The sequence below is a fragment of the Pristis pectinata genome, chromosome 16 (assembly GCF_009764475.1).
Source record: "Pristis pectinata isolate sPriPec2 chromosome 16, sPriPec2.1.pri, whole genome shotgun sequence".
Classification (NCBI taxonomy): domain Eukaryota; kingdom Metazoa; phylum Chordata; class Chondrichthyes; order Rhinopristiformes; family Pristidae; genus Pristis; species Pristis pectinata.
This window is the reverse complement of record NC_067420.1, coordinates 36,980,161-37,000,265: the sequence shown is the minus strand read 5'-3', so window position 1 is coordinate 37,000,265 and position 20,105 is coordinate 36,980,161. Positions and strand designations below refer to the sequence as shown.

The following is a 20,105-nucleotide window of genomic DNA, read 5'->3' as shown; positions in this document are numbered from 1 at the left end:
GCTTTCTCTGACTCTCGGCCACTTAGCACACTAGCACTCCTACTATTCTAGTCCCTGATGAAGGGCCCTTGGTTCTGTTTCTCTCCTCTCCTCATTGACGCTGCCTCCAGCATTTTCCAAATTTGTTTCGGATTTCCAGCAGATTTTTTTTCTTTCGTTCCAAAGGCCTTTGGCAGCTGGATACAGGCTTCCGGCGAGATCTCAATGTCGTGTCAGCATCAATGCGTCAGGAGTTGCCACACAGCAATGTCTCAATAACACCACACCTCAGGATTGCACACGTTCAGTGATGCTGATGATACAGCACTGCTGCTCGGATGAGCTTACCTAAGTGTTTTTATCTGTATGCAGGTTTGTGGGAAAGGTTGTTCTTATTACTCATTCCCAGTTACCCTCAGAAGACAGTGGTGATGGCATAGAGTCATAGAGCACAGAAACAGGCCCTCTGGCCAACCATGTTCACACTGACCATCAAGAGCCTCTCTGTATGAATTGCTTTTCCCAGCAGATGGTCTGTAGCCTTCTCTGTCAGGGCAATTTCAGTGCTTGTCCAAGTGCTTCTTAAATGTTTTAAGAGAACCTGCCTTCAGCACTTTCTCACGCAGAGGTATGTTTCAGATTGCAAACACCCTCTGGGTGAAAAAATCCCTCCCTAGATTGCTTTTAAATCTCTTACTCCTCACCTTAAACTTTTGCCCTCTGGTCTAAGACACCTCTGCCATGGGGAAACATTTCTCACGATCTAAGTTAGTAAATTGGTTTATTATTGACACATGTACTGAGGTACAGTGAAAAATTTGCATGCCATCCGGACAGATCATTTCACATTACAACAGTGCATTGAGGTAGTACAGTTAGCGTAACGCTATTACAGCGCTAGCGTCCCAGGTTCAATTCCGGCCGCTGTCTGTAAGGAGTTTGTACGTTCTCCCCGTGACTGCGTGGGTTTCCTCTGGGTGCTCCGGTTTCCTCCCACATTCCAAAGACGTATGGGTTAGGAAGTTGTGGGCATGCTATGTTGGTGCCGGAAGCGTGGCGACACTTGCAGGCTGCCCCCAGAACGCTCTACGCAAAAGATGTATTTCACTGTGTGTTTCGATACACATGTAACTAATAAAAAGATATCTATATCAAGGGAAAACAATAACAGAATGCAGAATAAAGTGTTACAGTTACAGAGAAAGGGCGGTGCAGGCAGACAATAAGGTGCAAGGCTTCCCTCTCTATGCCCCTCATCATTTTGTATACCTCAGTCAATGCCCCCTCAGCCTCCTCTCCTCGAAGGAAAACAAACCCAGGCAACAGCCTGGTGAATCTCATCCACACCCCCTCCAATGCAATCACATCCTCCCTCTAGTGCAGCATCAGAACTGCACATAATATTCCAGCTGTGGCCTAACCAATATAAGCTACCTCTAGAGCAGCTGAAACCTATCTGGCTGTATTGCTGCCTCGTCAGCATCAGAAAAACAAGCCACATTTCAGAGGCTGAGGACAACGTGCACTGCGAGTGCATGCAATGGGGGAGTCATTTCTACCTGCAGTCTCAAGGTTAGTGGCCAGCCACTTGCATCTGAGCCAAGGGTTTGTAAGCATTTGCCGTTCTCTATCCCAGAGGGCTGTGGATTCTCAGGTCATTGAAAACATTGAAGGATAAACCAATAGATACAAGGACACAGAGGGGTTGAAGGAATGCAGCAGTACAAAGGGTAGATGGTGCTGAGAGAAAGGGTGAGGCACGAGTGAGGAACAGTCAGTGCTGTACAGCCGCTCCTGTTTTTACAAGTTGTAGCATTGCTTCAATATAAACTTAAACCACTTGACACGACAAAACCTTTCCTCCTGCCACCCCAGGAGTTCAGTTGAAACAGCTGCTTCCCATCTACCTTTGGACCCTGGGCTCTTGTTGCTTTACTTCCTGTCCACAGCCTTATCAGTGCTGATGAGGCGCAGAGCAGCAACAGGTGTGGCGTCTGAGAGCTGAAGCTAAGCCGTGGATTCAGCTCCTTCACAGACCAGCCGGGCAGAGCAGAGCTTCAGGAACCACCAAACCGGTGAGTCATGCTCCCCACTTCTCTCAGAGCTGCCTATCAAATTCAACATGCTGCTGCTTTCATTAGCCAACTGCCAACACTGGCATTGGTTGTGCTCAGTTGGGAAAGGTGGTACCACACTGCAGCAAAATTCCGATGACCTGCTATCCCATTTTTCAGAATTCCCAGTGGTTCGGCATCTGGCTCAGCAAGGCCCCATTTCACACAATCCCTATAAACTCACCAGGGCCCCATTTCCCACACTCCCTTTAAACTCACCTGGGCCCCGTTTCCCACATTCCCTTTAAACTCACCGGGGCCCCGTTTCCCACACTCCCTATAAACTCACCTGGGCCCCATTTCCCGCAATCCCTTTAAACTCACCGGGGCCCCACTTCCCACAGTCCCAATAATCTCACCGGGGCCCTGATCCCACATTCCCAATAATCTCACTGGGGCCCCAATCCCACACTCCCTATAAACTCACCTGGGCCCCAATCCCACACTTCCTTTAAACTCACTGAGGCCCTGTTCCTATCCTCCCTGTAAACTCACCAAGACCCTGTTCCCAAACTCCATTTAAACTCATAGAGGACCCCATTGTCCATGCTCTCTTTAAACTCACCAGGTTTTGCTTCCTGCTCTCACCTGTTTCACTAGAAAATTTATTACACTACAGTGTAACATCTAAAATAGAGGTGAATTAAAAGTGCATTGGTGTATTAATAGAAGTAACAGCTGACAATCTTCCAGTCCCGTACCAAAGTCCTGGTATGCTGGATTATCAGAGTTTATTTGCATCACCCACTGTTCTCCACCAACACTGCCAACTGAACAAGTTGGAAAATATGTTTACTGTATCCTCACACATGATGTGGATGTCACTGGCTGGACCAGAATTTATTGCTTATTGTTAATTGAACTGAATGGATGACAGACTATCTCAGTCAACCACACTTGTGGACTGGAGTAAGGGCAGCAGTATTCCTTTCCTTCAGAACACGAAGGAAACCAAGTTAGTTTTTCTAACAATTACTGACATTAGCTTCTTTTAAAAAATTCAGATTTATTTTGTGACTTGAATTTCAATTCCCCAGCTGCTGTGGTGGGATTGGAACTCATGTCTCTTCACTCCAGAAACTAGTCCAGCAACTTGGTTGCTGTGTCCTGCACTATAAAGGCAACAGTAGGAGAAGCAGAATTAAGTTTTGTCCCACTTGGGAAAGATGCAGGAAGAGCAGTCTGTGGCCTGGAACTGCCCTCTGTAGCAGGGGGAGAGAGAGAAGGGATCGGAGTTTAAGTGCAGAAAATTCACCCAGATGATGTGGTTCAAGTTAAAGTAAGTGCCAGTGACATGACCACTTGGAAGTTCACCAAAAGCCTGGTGAGTTGGGATACACTGCCTCTCTAGTGGGTGGAGTTAACATGGAGCTGATTCTGACTCCAGGGCAGGGCAAATACTCACGTGTTATGAGATGATGAAATCCAGTAATGTGACAGTGGGTTGCTCATCTCTTCCATGCAGACCTGATCGAATCTCATGTCCCAGGTGGAGTTTTCTTTGGAAAACAGGAAAGTCAAGAACTGAAAGGAAAGTGAAAGAAAGCAGTGAAAGGTTTGAACCTTATCATGCCACAGTGCTGAGCCCACCAATGGATTGCTTTACTCTGAGCTGCAGTGTGCTAGGTAGGCACCTACAGAATAAAAATTACCTGCTCAGCTCTTAAAGTCACATCTACACCATCACATTCTCTGTAGCCCTAGCACTAGGTTCTGTCTGCACCCCTTCCATTCCATCTCCAATCACTCAGCCACTACATCTGGCTTCCTGAGATTATACCCATTTCCCTCTGCCTTGCCTGCCAGTTATTGATTGACTCTCCTATTTAGTTCTCCCCTGGATCTGTGCTCAGAGACCCTTTGCCCTTCATTGGACAGCCCTCTGCAGACATTGTGTGTAGTTGTCACAACAGTTTTGTTTGCACAGGTCCAAGTAAGAATTGTAAAACCAGTATTGTGAGTGGCGTCCCTTGAGCTATAGGTCATTAAATTCCAATTCTAGGCAAGGAGAGGTGATGAGAAAAACAAATGTCCACACACACACACACACACTCCAAGTATGGTGGACACCAGCGATGACTAGAATGGTCGATGTCTGCAAGACCATGAGCTGCTGATGGAAAACTCTGAGGGCATTTGTGAACAGTGTAGTTGGACGCCTGGGTTTAGACACCACAACAGCAACCATCATCATTGGAGAGGCCCAAGTGTACATGCCTGCCTTGAGCTGCCCAATGACCACTGTGTGAAGGGTACAAGTAATCTAGGCTCTATCGACTTGAGAGACAGAGACTGGTGGTTGGGAATGAGACTATTTTGTGTCCCTATTGCCTTCCTATGGGAACACCACACTGTCAACGGCATACTGTCTGAGGTTTTGTCTTCAATAGAGTGCAGGCTTTGCAAGGAATGATAGAGATCAGGACCTCCCTTCTACCAGAACGCTCTGGATCAGCTAAACCATTCAAGGCTGAGCTCACCTTTGTTGAGATGGAGCAAGGGTGGTACATGGTGTTCTGGTATGGATCGATCAGGATTTACACTACCTGCAGGGACAGGTCTTTTAAACGCCAAAGTCACTTATAAATAGCTCCCAAATATGCGACTCTTTGTGGCATTAATCCACATACATTTTCAGAACTTTGCAAATTAACCTGCTGCAAGCTTTGAACTTTGAACATGTGTAGTGCTCTCCTGCTGCAGATAGAAAATACAGTCAGCAGTATAAGCCTGGTGCAGAGCCCGGGTACTGTTCTCTGGACATAGCTGGGACACTAGATCTGGGAGGTGGGTAGCTGGGCTCCTCTCCTCTTGGTGAAATCACCCTTTTCTGTGCCACTATCTCCACAGCATAACGGACGCTTTCCATATAACCATGTCACTTTTCTCCTCAAGTACAGACAGGGTTTGGATCTTTTTGCCAAAAATACTGACCATAAAGGCACCAATTCTTCCTGGGATACTTTACACAAGGGCAGGAACGTCTGCTACTGAACCTCAAATACTTTCAGAGCTTACATCAACTGGCTCTGTACAAACTGAGGATCTCCTTATATTCCAGGCTCGGTAACAGTGGGCATACTTATTCATAGGTACTGCTGGCTTTCAATAAGTTCTGCGATGGTGATGAAACCTGCTCAGAGCTTCCCCACCCCACCACATTGTAGCTTTCAATAACCAGTCTTTCACTTCCTCATCACTTCTATTAATGAGGGCATCCTTGAAAGCCAAGATCCTAATGCCTCTCTCTCCCAACTCCACACCTCCTCTCCCACACCTAGCACCTTACACCCCTCCTCAGTCCACCAATCACTTCAGACTCCTGTTTCACCACTCCCCTGCTCCTCTTTATACCGGCCATCTCTCCTCTCCACTCTCAGTCCTGATGCAGCGTTTTGACCCAAAACGTCGACAATTCCTTCCCCTCCCACAGATGCTGCTCGACCCACTGAGTTCCTCCCAGCAGATTGTTTGTTGCTCCTGATTATTATGGCAGGACTCAACTGAGAAACTGAATCCCCTGACTAACAGGATCTGCTTTACAGTCTGAGAGTAATCTTACTTCATCGAGGTAGAAGAATGGATCCTCAATCTCCCGAAGAGGATCTCGGAGGTAATTGAACATGAATTCTCGCACCCGCTGGATATCTGTCGCCCATAGTTCCTAGACGATGGAAACAGAAGGTCAAAACTGTTGGTCCAGGGTACAAATTTTGAGTTGCTGTTTCTTTAGTCAGGTGAGCAGTGGTTACTGAGGCAGAATCCAAGACTATGAAAAGCACTCTGGAATATGACAATAGAGGGTGTCAAATTTATATCAGATTCATTTGGTCTTACTTCCATATGGGAGACACGTTCCCACTTCCCCACTATCTACCACCACCCTACTTCGCAGCAGAAGGGAGTGGGTTAATAGCAGAAATTCCCCTTCCAGGACGTTATTCCTCAAACACACACTAACACACGGACAGCTACTTTCGTCCACGCACCCTTGAGTTTACATTAACCTTTAAACTCCTTCCCTATCCTATAAAAGAACAATTTGTTCAAACAATAAAAATATAAGGTTAATACTAAAACTATAGTCTGATATCTGGAAGTGGAGGTGACAGCTTTTGACAGGTTAGAGTACAAATAAAAAGCTGGTGTCAATAATAACTGAAATGTAACAACTGGATTGTCAGAAGCACTCATATCGTTGACTTAAAATTCTATTAAAGGAGAAAATCTAACAGCAGTATCCAGTCTGACATATATGTGACTCCAGACCCACAGGGCAGGCACAGTAGTGTAGCGGTTAGCATAACGCTTTACAGCGCCAGTGACCCGGGTTCAAATCCGGCTGCTGTCTGTAAGGAGTTTGTACGTTCTCCCTATGTCTGTGTGGGTTTCGTCCGGGTGCTCTGGTTTCCTCCCACATTCCAAAAGACGTACAGGTTAGGAAGTTGGGGGCATGCTATGTTGGTGCCGGAAGCGTGGCGACACTTGCGGGCTGTCCCCAGAACACTATGCAAAAAGATGTATTTCACTGTGTGTTTCGATGTACATGTGACTAACAAAGGAATGTGGCTGATCTCTGAAATAATCTAACAAGCCATTCTGATGTATCAGAGCTTCAGTGCAAGGACTGTGACAGTTCACGGTAGTGTCTCACCACCAACTTTTCAAAGAAAATCAGAGGATGGGTAATACCTGCTAGTCTCACTGTGAATAAATAATTTTAAAAAAACTCTGCAAAGGGGAAGAGACAGGTGGTTCCACTTACCTTCTGGTATTCCAGCAGAAACTGCTGAAAATCCTGCAGCGAGACTTTGCTGAGTTCCAGCTTTTCACAGCTCCTGTGGAACAGAAAGATCACAAGTCTTAACCACGGGCATCAACCTGGGTTGAGCCTTGGCAGCTGGCAAAGGACGCTGAACCTTCCCTTTAGATGATGGATTACAGAGTCACTCATCCTTATCTACACTTAACCAAAAAACCCATAGAAAATAACATTCAGGGCCAGATAAAAGAAACATAAGAAATAGCAGGATTTAGCCATTTGGCCCCTTGGACTTGCTTTATCATTCATCAAGATCATGACTGATCTTCCACCTCAATGCCATTTTCCTGCATTATCCCAATACCCCTTGATTCCCTCAATATCTGTTCTGAATGGGGTCAATGACTCAGCCTCCACACCCCTCTGGAACAGAGAATTCCAAAGATTTACCATCGTTTGCATGAAGATCTTTTCCCTCATCTTAGTTCTAAAGTCTGAATCAGTGACCTCTGGTTCTAGACACATTAGTCAAGCAAAACATCCCACCTGACAAGCCCTGTAAGAAGTTTCAATGAGATCTCTCATTCTTCTAAACTCTAGGGAACAGAGTCCCAGCCTATTCAATCTCTCCTCATATGGCAAACACATTATCCCTGCAACCAATCCAGCGAATCTTTGCTGCACTCACTCTATGGCAATACATCCCTTCTTAGGCAAAGAGACCAAAACTGTCACAATAATCCAGGTGAAGTCACATCAAAGTCCTCTATAATTGCAGTGAGACCTTTTCACGGCTGTACTTAAACTCTCTCATCATAAAGGCCAACTTATCATTTGCCTTCCGAATCACTTGCTGCACCTTCAGGTTGGCTTTCAATGACTTGTGTACAAGGATACCCAAGTCGCTTTGACCATCTCCCCCCAATCTCCCCCATTTAACAAATACTCTGCTTTTCTATCATCAAAGTGATGACCTCACATTTATCTACATTATCTGCCATGTTCTTACCCACTCACTCAGCTTGTATACAGCCATTTACCACAGAACATTTGCTGGAAGACACAGCTGAGTACTGAATGGATAGAGGTATTTGGGAACATGGATAGGAAAGGTTTCTAGGGATATTGGCCATATGCAGGCAAATGGGACCATCTCAGATAGGCACCATGGTCGGCATGGACAAGTTGGGCCGAAGGGCCCATTTCCATTCTGTGTTGGTCTATGACTCTGTAACATAGAACAGTACAGGAACAGGCCCTTTGGCCCACGATGTCTGTGCCGAACATGATGCCTAATTAAACCAAATCTCTTCCGCCTGTATGTGATCCATATCCCTCCATTCCCTGCATGTTCATGTGTCTAACAGCATCTTAAACACCAGCATCGTATCTGCTTCCACCACCACCCCGGCAGCCCGTTGGAGGCACCTACTTGCTCCACACACCTCCTTTAAACTTGAAGCCTCTTTACATCCTTTTCCCAGCTCACAATCCCACCTAGTTTTATATTGTTAGCAAATTTGGAAATATGACATTTGGTTCCCTCAGCCAGATTGATGATATGGATTGTAAATAGCTGGGGCTCAAGCAGATCCCTACCAACCTGAGAAATCAGTTTACTCTCACTCTTTGCTTTCTGTCGAATAACCACTTCCCAGTCCACATCAGTGCATTATACCCAACTCTGTGTGCTCTAACTTCTTGTGTGGGCCTTTATTGACAGCCTTCTGAAAATCTAAATCCTCTACTTCCCCCCTTATAAATATACCACATCCTCTAGTTCCCCTTATCTATTCCACTTGTTACATCTCTAACCACTCCATTAGATTAGTCAATCATGATTTTCCTTTCATAAATCAATGCTGGTTTCTTTAAGGTTTTCAGTTATTTCACAGGGATTTCCTAACATTGATGTTGGACTAATAGGTCAGTAGTTTTGGCTTCATCTCTCCCTCATTTCTTCCATAGTTGGGTCACACCTACTACCATTCAATCCACAGGAACAATTCCAAAACCTAAAGAATTCTTGAAGATGACGACCAGGTTCTTCACCATCTCTGAAGCCATCTCTTTCAAAACCCTGGAGTGTTGATCAATGGGTTCTTAGGCTTTTAATCTCATCAACTTCTCTATTAGTTTCCTTTAATGACTACTTGTTTTCTTCAGTGCTTCGTTCTTGCTAGAGCCTTGGTTCTCTGGTATTTAGAGTCATAAAGTCAGACAGCATGGAAACTGGTCCTTCGGCCCAACACCCGCATGCTGGCTGTCAATTACCGTCCATACTAATCCAATTTTCTAGCACTCAGCCTATATCCGTCTATGTCACAATGCTTCAAGTGTTCATCTAATGTGAGAGTACCAGCCTCCACCACTTCCCCCTAATTCTTCCTCAAATTACATCTAGATCTTCTAGCTCTTACCTTAAAGCTATGCCTCTGCATGACTCTATGACTCTAATAAATTATATATAATTTAATAATTAGTAACAATTATTTGTTTAATAATAAATAATACATAAATAAATATTTAAAAAATTAAAATAACTGATTAAGTGGATAGAGGGGACAATGAATTCATTGCCACATAGATTTTAAAAGGGGGACTGTGCATGAAGGAACAAGGGAACTTGGGAGTTTAAAAACACAGAGGAGCCATGCTGAACGGTGCGGCAAACTGACAACCGATTTAGACTCACAGAGGACATTCCAGAGAGTGAGAGCAGCAATACAAAACCGCTGTCAAAAGCGAGACTCTGAGAAGTATCTCTAGACTCTGCGTAGGTCAGGAGATTTCTGTTGCCCTTGGAGACAGTAGCTATGGTTTTCAAGTTCCTTTGTGTGGGGTCAATGCGTGGGCAAGGTTTTCCTAGCTGGACGCCAACACTTTACTGTGGTCCTTGAGATATTATTGCAATATTGATCGCCTCCCAGTATTTACTTCTAAGGTTTGTGGCATTTACTGGCAGAGGAAAAAAGACAGACTGTAGCAGGAACACTGTCCCACCAGGTACCTCATTAATGGGGAAGATATTGCTGACCATTTGCCATTCCTACTAAAGCCAATTAGAAATACAACATTTCATAAGAATTACAACATATAAGAGGTATCTGGATGAACACCTGAAATGCCAAGGCATAGAAGGCTATAGACCAAGTGCGAGTAAAAGGAATTAGTAATAGATTGGACTTCATGGTCGGTAACCTCAGGCTGGGATGAACGTCTGTTTCTGTGCATTACGACTATGTGACTCTAAACGCAATGCTAATAACACTTAAAGCCCTGACTATTGCAGGGAGATCAATTACCTTTACATACCTTGTTAAGATCTGATTAAATACTGTTAGCTATTCACCTAAGAATCTAAAGGACCAACATTTATGTCCAGGTTTAATTGCTATTCTGTCAGAAGCTGAAGCATAGGGTAGTGTGCCCACTGTCAGCAAACAATCATTTGATCTCATTACAGAGACCACAGAGTAAAACAGCACAGAAACAGGTCCTTTGGCCAAACTCATCCAACGTGTCCACCCAAGCTAGTCCCTTCTGCCTGTGCTTGGTTCATAGCCCCAGGACCGCAAGAAACTGCAGAGAGTTGTGGACACTGCCCATTGCATCACAAACACCAGCCTCCCCTCCTTGGACTCTTGTCTTTACCTCTCGCTGCCTTGGTGAAGCAGCCGGCATAATCAAAGACCCCATCCACCTGGGTCATTTCCTCTTCTCTCCTCTTCCATCAGGTAGAAGATACAGGAGCCTGAGGGCACGTACCAACAGACTTAAGGACAGCTTCTATCCCACTGTGATAAGATTATTGAACAGTTCCCCTATACAATGAGATGGACTCTGACCTCACGATCTACCTTGTTGTGACCCTGCACCTTATTGCACTGCACTTTCTCTGTAGCTGTGACACTTTACTCTGTGCTGTTATTGTTTTACCTGTACTACATCAATGCACTCTGTACTAACCCAATGTAACTGCACTGTGTAATGAATTGACCTGTACGATCGGTATGCAAGACAAGTTTTTCACTGTACCTTGTACAAGTGACAATAATAAACCAATACCAATACCCCTAAACCTTCCCTATCCATGTACGTACCCAAATGTTTTCTTAAATGTTATTATTGTACCTGCCTCTACTACGTTCTGTGGCAGCTTGTTCCATATACTCACCACCCTCTGCGTGAAGAAGTTGCCCCTCAGGTCCCTTTTAAATCTTTCCCCTCACACCTTAAACAAGTCTTTGGTTCCCTTTCACTGGGGAAAAAGACTGTGCGCATTCACCCTATCTATGTCCCTCATGGTTTTATACACCTCTATAAGATCACCCCTCAGTCTCCTTTACTGCTTGTTAGATAATGCTCTGTGGTCAGTCCTGTTTCCCTCTCGTTGCTGGGAGCCGCACTTTTTAAACTTTTGAATTGATAAATCAGGAGAGTGGGAAGTAGAATGAGGAAGTATCTTTTAAATATTTTGACAGAGCGGCTCTTTCTTGGAACGTTAACTCTGTTTACTTTCCACAGATGTTGCCTGCCCGCTGACTGTTTGCAGCATTTTCTGTTTTTATCTCTTAAATGTACAGCCAGTCAAAAGTCATTACTTTGCGCAAAACGGTAGGGAAATAATATGGGCATTAATTGTCAGTGGTGGAGTTGGTACTTGCAACATGGCAATGTTGCAGGCTGCTATTAAACACACACAGATCTGCAATACACATTAACATCTCTTCCAGCCAGCTTAATTTCCTTCACTGGCTGAGGGACAGTAAACAGATCATGGTAGAACTGTGTAAAGGACTGATTGGGTCACAGCCAGAGTAGCGTGTACAGTTCAAGCCACCAGACAACAAGGATGGAGAAGGTGTTGCCAGAGCTGTAAAATTCTGAGTGTGGTGAAAGGTGGGCCAGGTTGGGCTTCTTCCTTATGGAACGCAAACAGGCCGAGAGGAAATTTACTTGAGATGTTTAAAACTATGACAAGCCTGGACGGGATAAATAGGAAGAACCTGTTTCTCCAAGCATATAGATCATTAACTCAATGCCCGCAGGTTGAAGGTAATTTGTGGAAGAGCTGGTAGTCGGTGGAGAATTTTGCTTCCATGCTGAGGGTTCTGCACTTCTGGGCCTCGCAGTCAGGAAGGATGGAAAAGGCAGAAATTTTCAGCAGATTAACATTTACTTGAGCGAGTGCTTGAAGTTCTCTGAAAGCTGAGGATTGCAAGGTGGTATCAAGCTAGCTCACATTTTTCAGCAGGCATGAAATTGGTGCTTTACATCGCCATGGTTCTCCAAACTGTGTCCAAAGACTTTGTCCACTTACCTTTGAAGAAAGGGACATCCATCTGCCATGGAGAAACAAAACAGAATCAGAAACAACGTCTTTTTTCATACATATAAAAAATCCTCTCCTTGCCAGTAGTGTCAGCACCATAACAGCGTCCAGCTGGCCTGTACACTGAGCACTGTTCACTGCTACCCCTATGTGAGAAATTCTCTTGCTCCAATCCAACCCTAAGAGAAACCTCATTAGGAGCTCAATCCCAACATAGGAACAGCAAGCAAACTGGCCGCTGACTGGAACACTGCCTGTTCATCTCCCCGATCTACCTGTGCTCTCTCCAACTGAAAGCAGTGACTCAAAAATTACACCGTAAAAATAGATCATTTGGCCCTTGCAGTCCACATGAACCATTATGCTCCAGACAAACTTCTCACCCTATTCTGTCTCACCTGAACTCTTGATGTCACAATCTACCTCAACATGGCCCTTGCACCTTATTGTCTACCTGCACTGCAGTTTCTCTGTAACTGTAGCTGGGACACTATATTCTGCATTCTGTTATTGTTTTTTTTCCTTGTACTACCTCAACGTACTTATGTTTTGAATTGATGTGTATGGATGGCTTGCAAAACTAGGTTTATCACTGCGACAATAATAAACCAATTCTTTTTTCCTTTCATCTGACTTCCACGTAAGTGAACCAATTCGGAGGCCCGTTCCCGTGTGCTACTGTACTCACCTTACCTCTTTAATGGCTATCAATACAGAATGTAAACAGACTATTCAACCACAAGGGAAGGAAGTCATCTCTTATCTGACCATGACCTACTATATTATCCTCTACCCTTTGTTGAGGAAGTGAGTAGTTTAAATCTGAATCAACTTCATTTTGTCTCTCCCTGTACTGAAATGCATTACTCTTCAGAGCCTCAGGATGTTCCAAAGTGCTTTGCAGCCAACAAAATCCTTTCCAAGTGGATTCAAAGCTACAGCATGGAAAATGCTATTTCCAAACTGCATCCAGCAAGTTCCCATTATCAGAGATTGAGAGAAATGACAGGATTATCTTTTCTTGTGGTACTAGTTGAGGGATAAGAAAATGGGCTGGGAGAGTGAAAATAACTTCCTTTCCTCCTTTCATCAATCTGAAGAGATAGATTAGAGAAGCACAGCTTTGACACACAGAAATCCATTGGGTCTATTATGGCAACGCCAGCTAAAATGGAGCAATTGAAATTGATCTCACTGTGCAGTCTTGTAAGTTTCAGCACATCAAGTGTTAGACCATAAGACATAGGAACAGAATTAGGCCATTTGGCCCTTCAAATCTGCTTCACCATTCGATCGTGGCTGACTTATTTTCCCTCTCAACCCATTTTCCTGCTTCTTCCTGTAACCTTTGACGCCCTTACTAATCAAGAACCTATCAACCTCCGCTTTAAGTACACCCAATGACTTGGCCTCCACAGCCGTCTGTGGCAATGAATTCCACAGATTCACCACCCTCTGGCTAAAGAAATTCCTCCACACCTCTGTTCTAAAGGGATGTCCTTCTATTCTGAGGCTGTGCCCTCTGGTCCTCGACTCTTCCACTACTGGAAACATCCTCTCCATGTCCTCTCTATCCAGGCCTTTCATTATTCAATAGGTTTCAATGAGATCTCCCCCTCATCCTTCTGAACTCCAGTGAGTACAGGCCCAGAGCCATTAAGCACTCCTCATACTTTAACCCTTTCATCCCCTCAGTTTATCCAGGCACCTCCACCAGCCTTTCAGCGAGTAAGTTCTGGATAGTTTTCCTTGATTTACACCTAGTCCTTCCACCTGAAATGAATGCCTTAGAGGGTCTCCAGTAATTTTATGCCTCACAATCAAATCTCCCCTTTGTTCATCTGCCACAAAGAAAGCCAACCACAGGCAAGCCATTCCCTCTTCACAATTAAACCTCCAAGCAACATTAATTGTAGTTCTCTAAATAACCAACGTGACCACAGTTCGACCAGTGTGGCCGTGAAGGTCACAGTGTAATCACATGTCCTTCTCTTTCCTGGGAGTGAACATCACCAACAGCCTGTCCTGGTCAATCACGTAGATGCCACAGCCAAGAAAGCTCACCAGTGCCTCTACTTCCTCAGGAGGCTAAAGAAATTTGGTTTGTCTCCTTTGACTCTCACCAACTTTTACCGATGCACCATAGAAAGCATCCTATCTGGATGTATCATGACTTGGTACGGCAACTGCTCTGCCCAGGACCACAAGAAACTGCAGAGAGTTGTGAACACAGGCCCAGCGCATCACGGACACCAGCCTCCCCTCCTTGGACTTTGTCTTTACCTCTTGTTGTCTTGGTGAAGCAGCCAGCATAATCAAAGACCCCACCCACCCAGGACATTCTCTCTTCTCTCCTCTTCCATCGGGTAGAAGATACAGGAGCCTGAGGGCACGTACCACCAGACTTAAGGACAGCTTCTACCCCACTATGATAAGACTATTGAACGGTTCCCTTATACAATGAGATGGACTATGACCTCACAATCTACCTTGTTGTGACCTTGCACCTTACTGCACTGCACTTTCTCTGTAGCTGTGACAATTTACTCTGTACTGTTATTGTTTTTACCTGGACTACATCAATGCACTCTGTACTAACTCAATGTAACTGCACTGTGTAATGAATTGACCTGTGCGATCGGTATGCAAGACAAGTTTTTCACTGTACCTCGGTCCAATGACAATAATAAACCAATACCAATAAAACCATTCAACATGTCCAGCACTTACATTTTTCTGAGCGTCATACATCAAGCTACGATAAAGCTGAGCAAACTGGCAGTATGTGACATCTCCACTCCGTAGTTCCATATCCTGAGGGCAGGAAGAGAAGTAATCAGGGGACTGGATTTGCGTTAACAATCATCCTTCCATCAACACCAACAAACCAGGTTACTGGTCAGGTGAGGAGACTGGGAGCTCCCATATCTCACACCAGATTCCTGATCCTGGTGTGGAACTGGATAGTCCAGGAAATCAGCAGCTGACATAAGGTCACAACCAAGTGAACAGTTGGACCTTCATTACAGTACTGTCTCCTGAAACATTGGCTGCTGCAGAGTCATACTGAAGATAACTGTTGATTCAGAATTGTACGGGAGACACTGAATTGCACAGGATCAAGAGAGTGATCAAAGACATTACATTATGGCTGAAAGATTGAAAAAGGAGGAATAGTCTTTGATGTGAAGCATTAACTCAGCTTCTCCTTCCACGGATGCTGCCTGACCTACTGACTGTTCCTGGCATCTTCCATTTTTACTAGCACAGGATCAATTCCAGAATCTTGTCAGAACATGGATGATACATTAGATGGTATAAGAATCCTATAGCGACAGTAAATGCTTAGGCAGCATGAATAAAACATAGATAAGATTTCTTTATTAGTCACATGTACATCGAAACACACAGTGAAATGCATCTTTTACGTAGAGTGTTCTGGGGGCAGCCCACAAGTGCCGCCACGCTTCCGGCGCCAACATAGCATGCCCACAACTTCCTAACCTGTACATCTTTGGAATGTAGGAGGAAACTGGAGCACCCAGAGGAAATCCACGCAGATATGGGGAGAACGTACAAACTCCTTACAGACAGCGGTCGGAATTGAACCCAGGTTGCTGGCACTGTAATAGCGTTACGCTAACTGCTACACTACGTGCCTGCCCATAGTGACATGGAGTGACTGGATGATACAGCATTTCCCAGCTGTATCGCAGGATTTCCCAGCTGGGAATCCTCAGGTTAGTAACATAACCCAGCAATTGTTTGTTGACAAGAGTATTGGTTCAAACACAGGATACACAGAGTCCAAGTAACAATGTAGAGTTAAACTCTGAGAAGTGATGCAGACAAGCAGTGTGGCTTAGTGGCTGCACTGGAGAAAAGAAAGGGTAAAGAGTGTAAAAATAACTGAAAAATGAGAGTGGATTCTGTTCTTGATTTTGTTGAGTCTGATTGGTTTGACATGTCAAACACTTTGACTGGGCAACACTGGAGTCTTGTTACCCCAATCATCAGCAGTACGCAAAAATAAAACAAAATGCTAGAGGAACTCAGCGGGTCAGGCAGCATCTGTGGAGGGAAATGGACAGTAGACATTTCGGGTCGAGACTCCTCATCTGGCCTGGCATTCCTCTAGCATTTTGTTTTATTTTGCTCCAGATTCCAGCATCTGCAGTCTCTTGTATCTCCATCAGCAGTACATTACAGGTAAAAGTCCGAAACCAGATAAACAGATAAGATGAAAATTCTGTCTTGCCGAATAAATTGAATTCAAGAAGAATTAAATTACCGTGATTTTTTCCCGCAGAAATTTCATGTTGGGCACTCGGTAGTTGACTTGAGACAGCATGTTCTTCAGATCCTTCACTGTAACCCTAGGGAAAGAAAAATGTCCAATTAGAGTCCTTGCTGGATTGTGGTTTGGAACATGCAATAAGACTTGAATGGACCTCTCATATGTTAAAAGATGAACTCTTGATCTCCCAATCTCCATTCTCATAGCCCTTGCACTTTATTTGTCCATTTGCACTGCACTTTCTCTGTAGCTGCAGCACTATATTCTGCATTCTGTTTTCTTTTTACTACCTCAGTGTAATTATGAAAGGCATGATCTGTCTGGATGGCACACAAATCAAAGGTTTTTCACTGTATCTCGGTGCATGTGATAATAATAAACCAATTCCAATAATGTGGAATTACCAGAGGCCAGGTCACCAGCACAGCAAGGTGGGAGCACACTGCCTGTGCACCCAGACTCTGAGCCTCCAGCTACTGCTATCAAGCCAAATCAGTTCACAGCCTGCACACCTCAGCCCAGGGAGCACCCCAACCTGTACACCGTAGAGAAGGAGCACCCAGTCTGCACACCCTGACCCAGCGACACCCAGCCTGTAAACCTGAAACACTGATCATTTCTCTTTCCACGGATGCTGCCTGACCTGCTGACCTTTTCCGGCATTTTCTGATTTTATCTCAGATTTCAAGCATTTGTACTTATTTTGATTCCTAGTGTGTATGCTGGAGTCCAGTGAGCAGCCAGTGTGTTCCACTGGAGTCCAGTGACCACCCAGCCTACAACACTATATACGGAAGAGCACTCGAACTGTACACCTGAACCCAGTAAGACCACAGGCTGTACACCCTAACACAGTCAGTTCTCAGCCTGTACAAGCCGAACCCAGTGAGACCACAGGCTGTACACCCCAACACAGTCAGTTCTCAGCCTGTACACCCGAACCCAGTGAGACCACAGGCTGTACACCCTAACACGGTCAGTTCTCAGCCTGTACAACCCGAACCCAGTGAGACCACAAGCTGTACACCCCAACACAGTCAGTTCTCAGCCTGTACACCCGAACCCAGTGAGACCACAGGCTGTACACCCTAACACGGTCAGTTTTCAGCCTGTACACCCTATACCCAGCTGTAAGGAGGATGCAGAAGGATAGGAACAGACTAATTGAATGGGCAGGTGGAATACAATGAGGAGAAAGCAGAGGTCGTGCACTTTGGTTGAAAAGATAGAAAAGTGGAGTATATTTTAAATGGTAGTTACTGAAAGGTAGATCGTATCCTGAGGGACCTGGTGTCCTAATACATGAATCACGAACAGTTAACAAGCAGATAGTAAGGCAAACAGCCTGTTGATGTTTATCGCACGGGAACATCGGTGAAAATAGTAAAGGCATCTTCAATTGCAGAGGACCATGATGAAATCACATTGAGAGAGCAGTGTACAAGTCTGGTTTCCCTACCCAAGAAAGGATTACTTGCAAAAGAAAGAGTGCCACAGAGGTGATTCCGGGGAATTGTCTTTTGAGGAGAGTTTAAGATTAAGAACATACCCACAAGTTTAGAAAATGAAAGGTGATCTCACTGAAACCTTTAAAAATTTTACAAGGCTTGAAAAAGTTGGTGTTTTCCCTTGGCTATGAGTGGGAAGGGTGTCTGGAACCAGAGGTCACAGTCTCTAAATAAAGGGCCAGCCATTCAGAACTGAAATGAGAAGCAATTTCTTGGTCAATCTTTGGAATTGTCTGCTTAAGAGGACTGTGGAGGCTCATTCACCAAGTATATTCAAGACAGGAATCAATAGATTTTTGGATATTAAGGGAATCGAGGGATATGGGGTCAGTACTATGTCCAGAAAAGTGGTGCTGAGTTAAAAGATCAACCATAGCGTTATTAAGTGACTGACTAGTCATGAGGGTCCAAATGATCTGCTCCTGCTTCTACTTCTTAAGTACTTATGCTGGGTTCTTGCTGATTGATGTGGCATTAATACAATTCATTCATCCCTGAATCATTGGCCAAATGACATGAGGTTTTTAAAAGCATGGAGACTCAGCAAAATGAAATCATCTGCAGAAGGAGTACTTTACATTGCCTTTGGCTTCATCATCGATGTGAACTGGGCACTACATAATTTAATAGTGCCCATTTCAGTAAGCTACACTCGGACAGGGTCTCTAATCACACAGGGGTAGGCATAAAACCATGGATTGTAATGTGGGAAGCCGGTTTGAAGATCTGCCAGATGCTGATAAATGACTTGCTCTTAACAGCATCACTCTACTATAGAATTAGGTGCAGGGATCCTGTGTGCAATTTGAAAGCACAGATCTGACAAGTACCCACACTTCACCGAAACAGGCTCACAGAACCATAAGTATATTCCTAGCCCCACCGTTTCTCCCCCACCCCCCCACCCCATGTACCACCACAATATCTTAATACTGGCCACAAGTTTAATCAGATCCTCACCCACTCCATCTACCCACTCCTCCCACCGGGTCCCTTCCCCCCACTGTTCCCATCTGCCCTCTCCATCTCTCTAATTTGGTTCCATGCTCCACCTTCCTCTCCTATCAGATTTCATCATCTGCAGCCCTTTGTAGCCTCCTCCTATCACTTTCCAGCCTCTGTTGCTGAATCCACCCTTCCCTCCTCTACCTGTCCATCACCCCTCACCTGGATCTACTATCGTTTGCCAGCCCTTGCCCCAGCCTTCCCCATCACCCTTTTATACCAGTGATCTCCCCTCTGCTCTTTCAGTCCAAGTGACACTGTCCTTTCCCTCCACGATGCTGCCTGACCTGCTGAGTTCCTCCAGCAGTTTGTTTTTCACTCTGGATTGCTGTATCTGCAGTCCTCGTGTCTCCACTCCTCAGATATCACAGGGTTACGTGAGAGAAGGAGAAACATAACCTTACTACACAAAAGCACCTGGAGGACCAGACAGCTTCACACACCAACTGGGAAATTCCTTGGAGCTCCTTCCAATGACAAAGATTTGGCATTTATATGGCACTTTTTAGAACCGCATAATGCCCTGAAAACTTTAGAGCCAACAAAGCACTTGAAGAAAAGCACAGCAAGCTCCCACCTATAACAATGTGATAACGGCCAGATATAATGCTTTGGTGAAGGTTGTTTGAGGGATAAAGAGTGCCTAGGACACTGGAGATAACGTCCCTTTCCTTTTTTCAGGATACAGCCTGGCTCTTAACTGGACTCGAACAGATCCGTCTGTCTGCATCAGATTCAGGTCAGTTCTGCTTGGAGATTACAGTCCTTGCATTCTGGTTGGATCAAGCCCCGCAATCTCTTTACAAATAAAAATTTGCTACCATTGGACTTCACTGGTGGGTGCTGGTGTGTCAGCCGTCAGCAGGATAAGGGGCATCCACAGTGGTGAGCCAGTAAGCAGGGAGTGGTTCAGGAGCTCAGAGACTGGAGCCCACAGACACTTCTGCAGCAAAGCCCACTGGAAACCGCTGAACCAAGGAAGCCCCAAGCCACAATAATAGCCCTTTCTTTAAGAATGCAAATACCTGACCCAGCCAACTAAATATGTGGTCAGGTCGGGTATTACAAATATTACAACTCGTCAGGCTGGGTTTGAATTAGTTGT

At 44.9% G+C, this 20,105-nt stretch overlaps 1 protein-coding gene across 1 annotated transcript in view; it reads right to left on the bottom strand.

Annotated features, from left to right (window-relative positions):
* plcg1 (phospholipase C, gamma 1) overlaps positions 1-20,105 on the bottom strand; it is a 128,150-nt gene that overhangs the window by 48,077 nt on the left and 59,968 nt on the right. Inside the window, 6 exon segments of the mRNA XM_052031441.1 lie at positions 3,499-3,617; positions 5,656-5,757; positions 6,859-6,931; positions 12,166-12,200; positions 14,921-15,004; positions 16,482-16,566. Coding sequence (XP_051887401.1) covers positions 3,499-3,617; positions 5,656-5,757; positions 6,859-6,931; positions 12,166-12,200; positions 14,921-15,004; positions 16,482-16,566 — 498 coding nt within the window.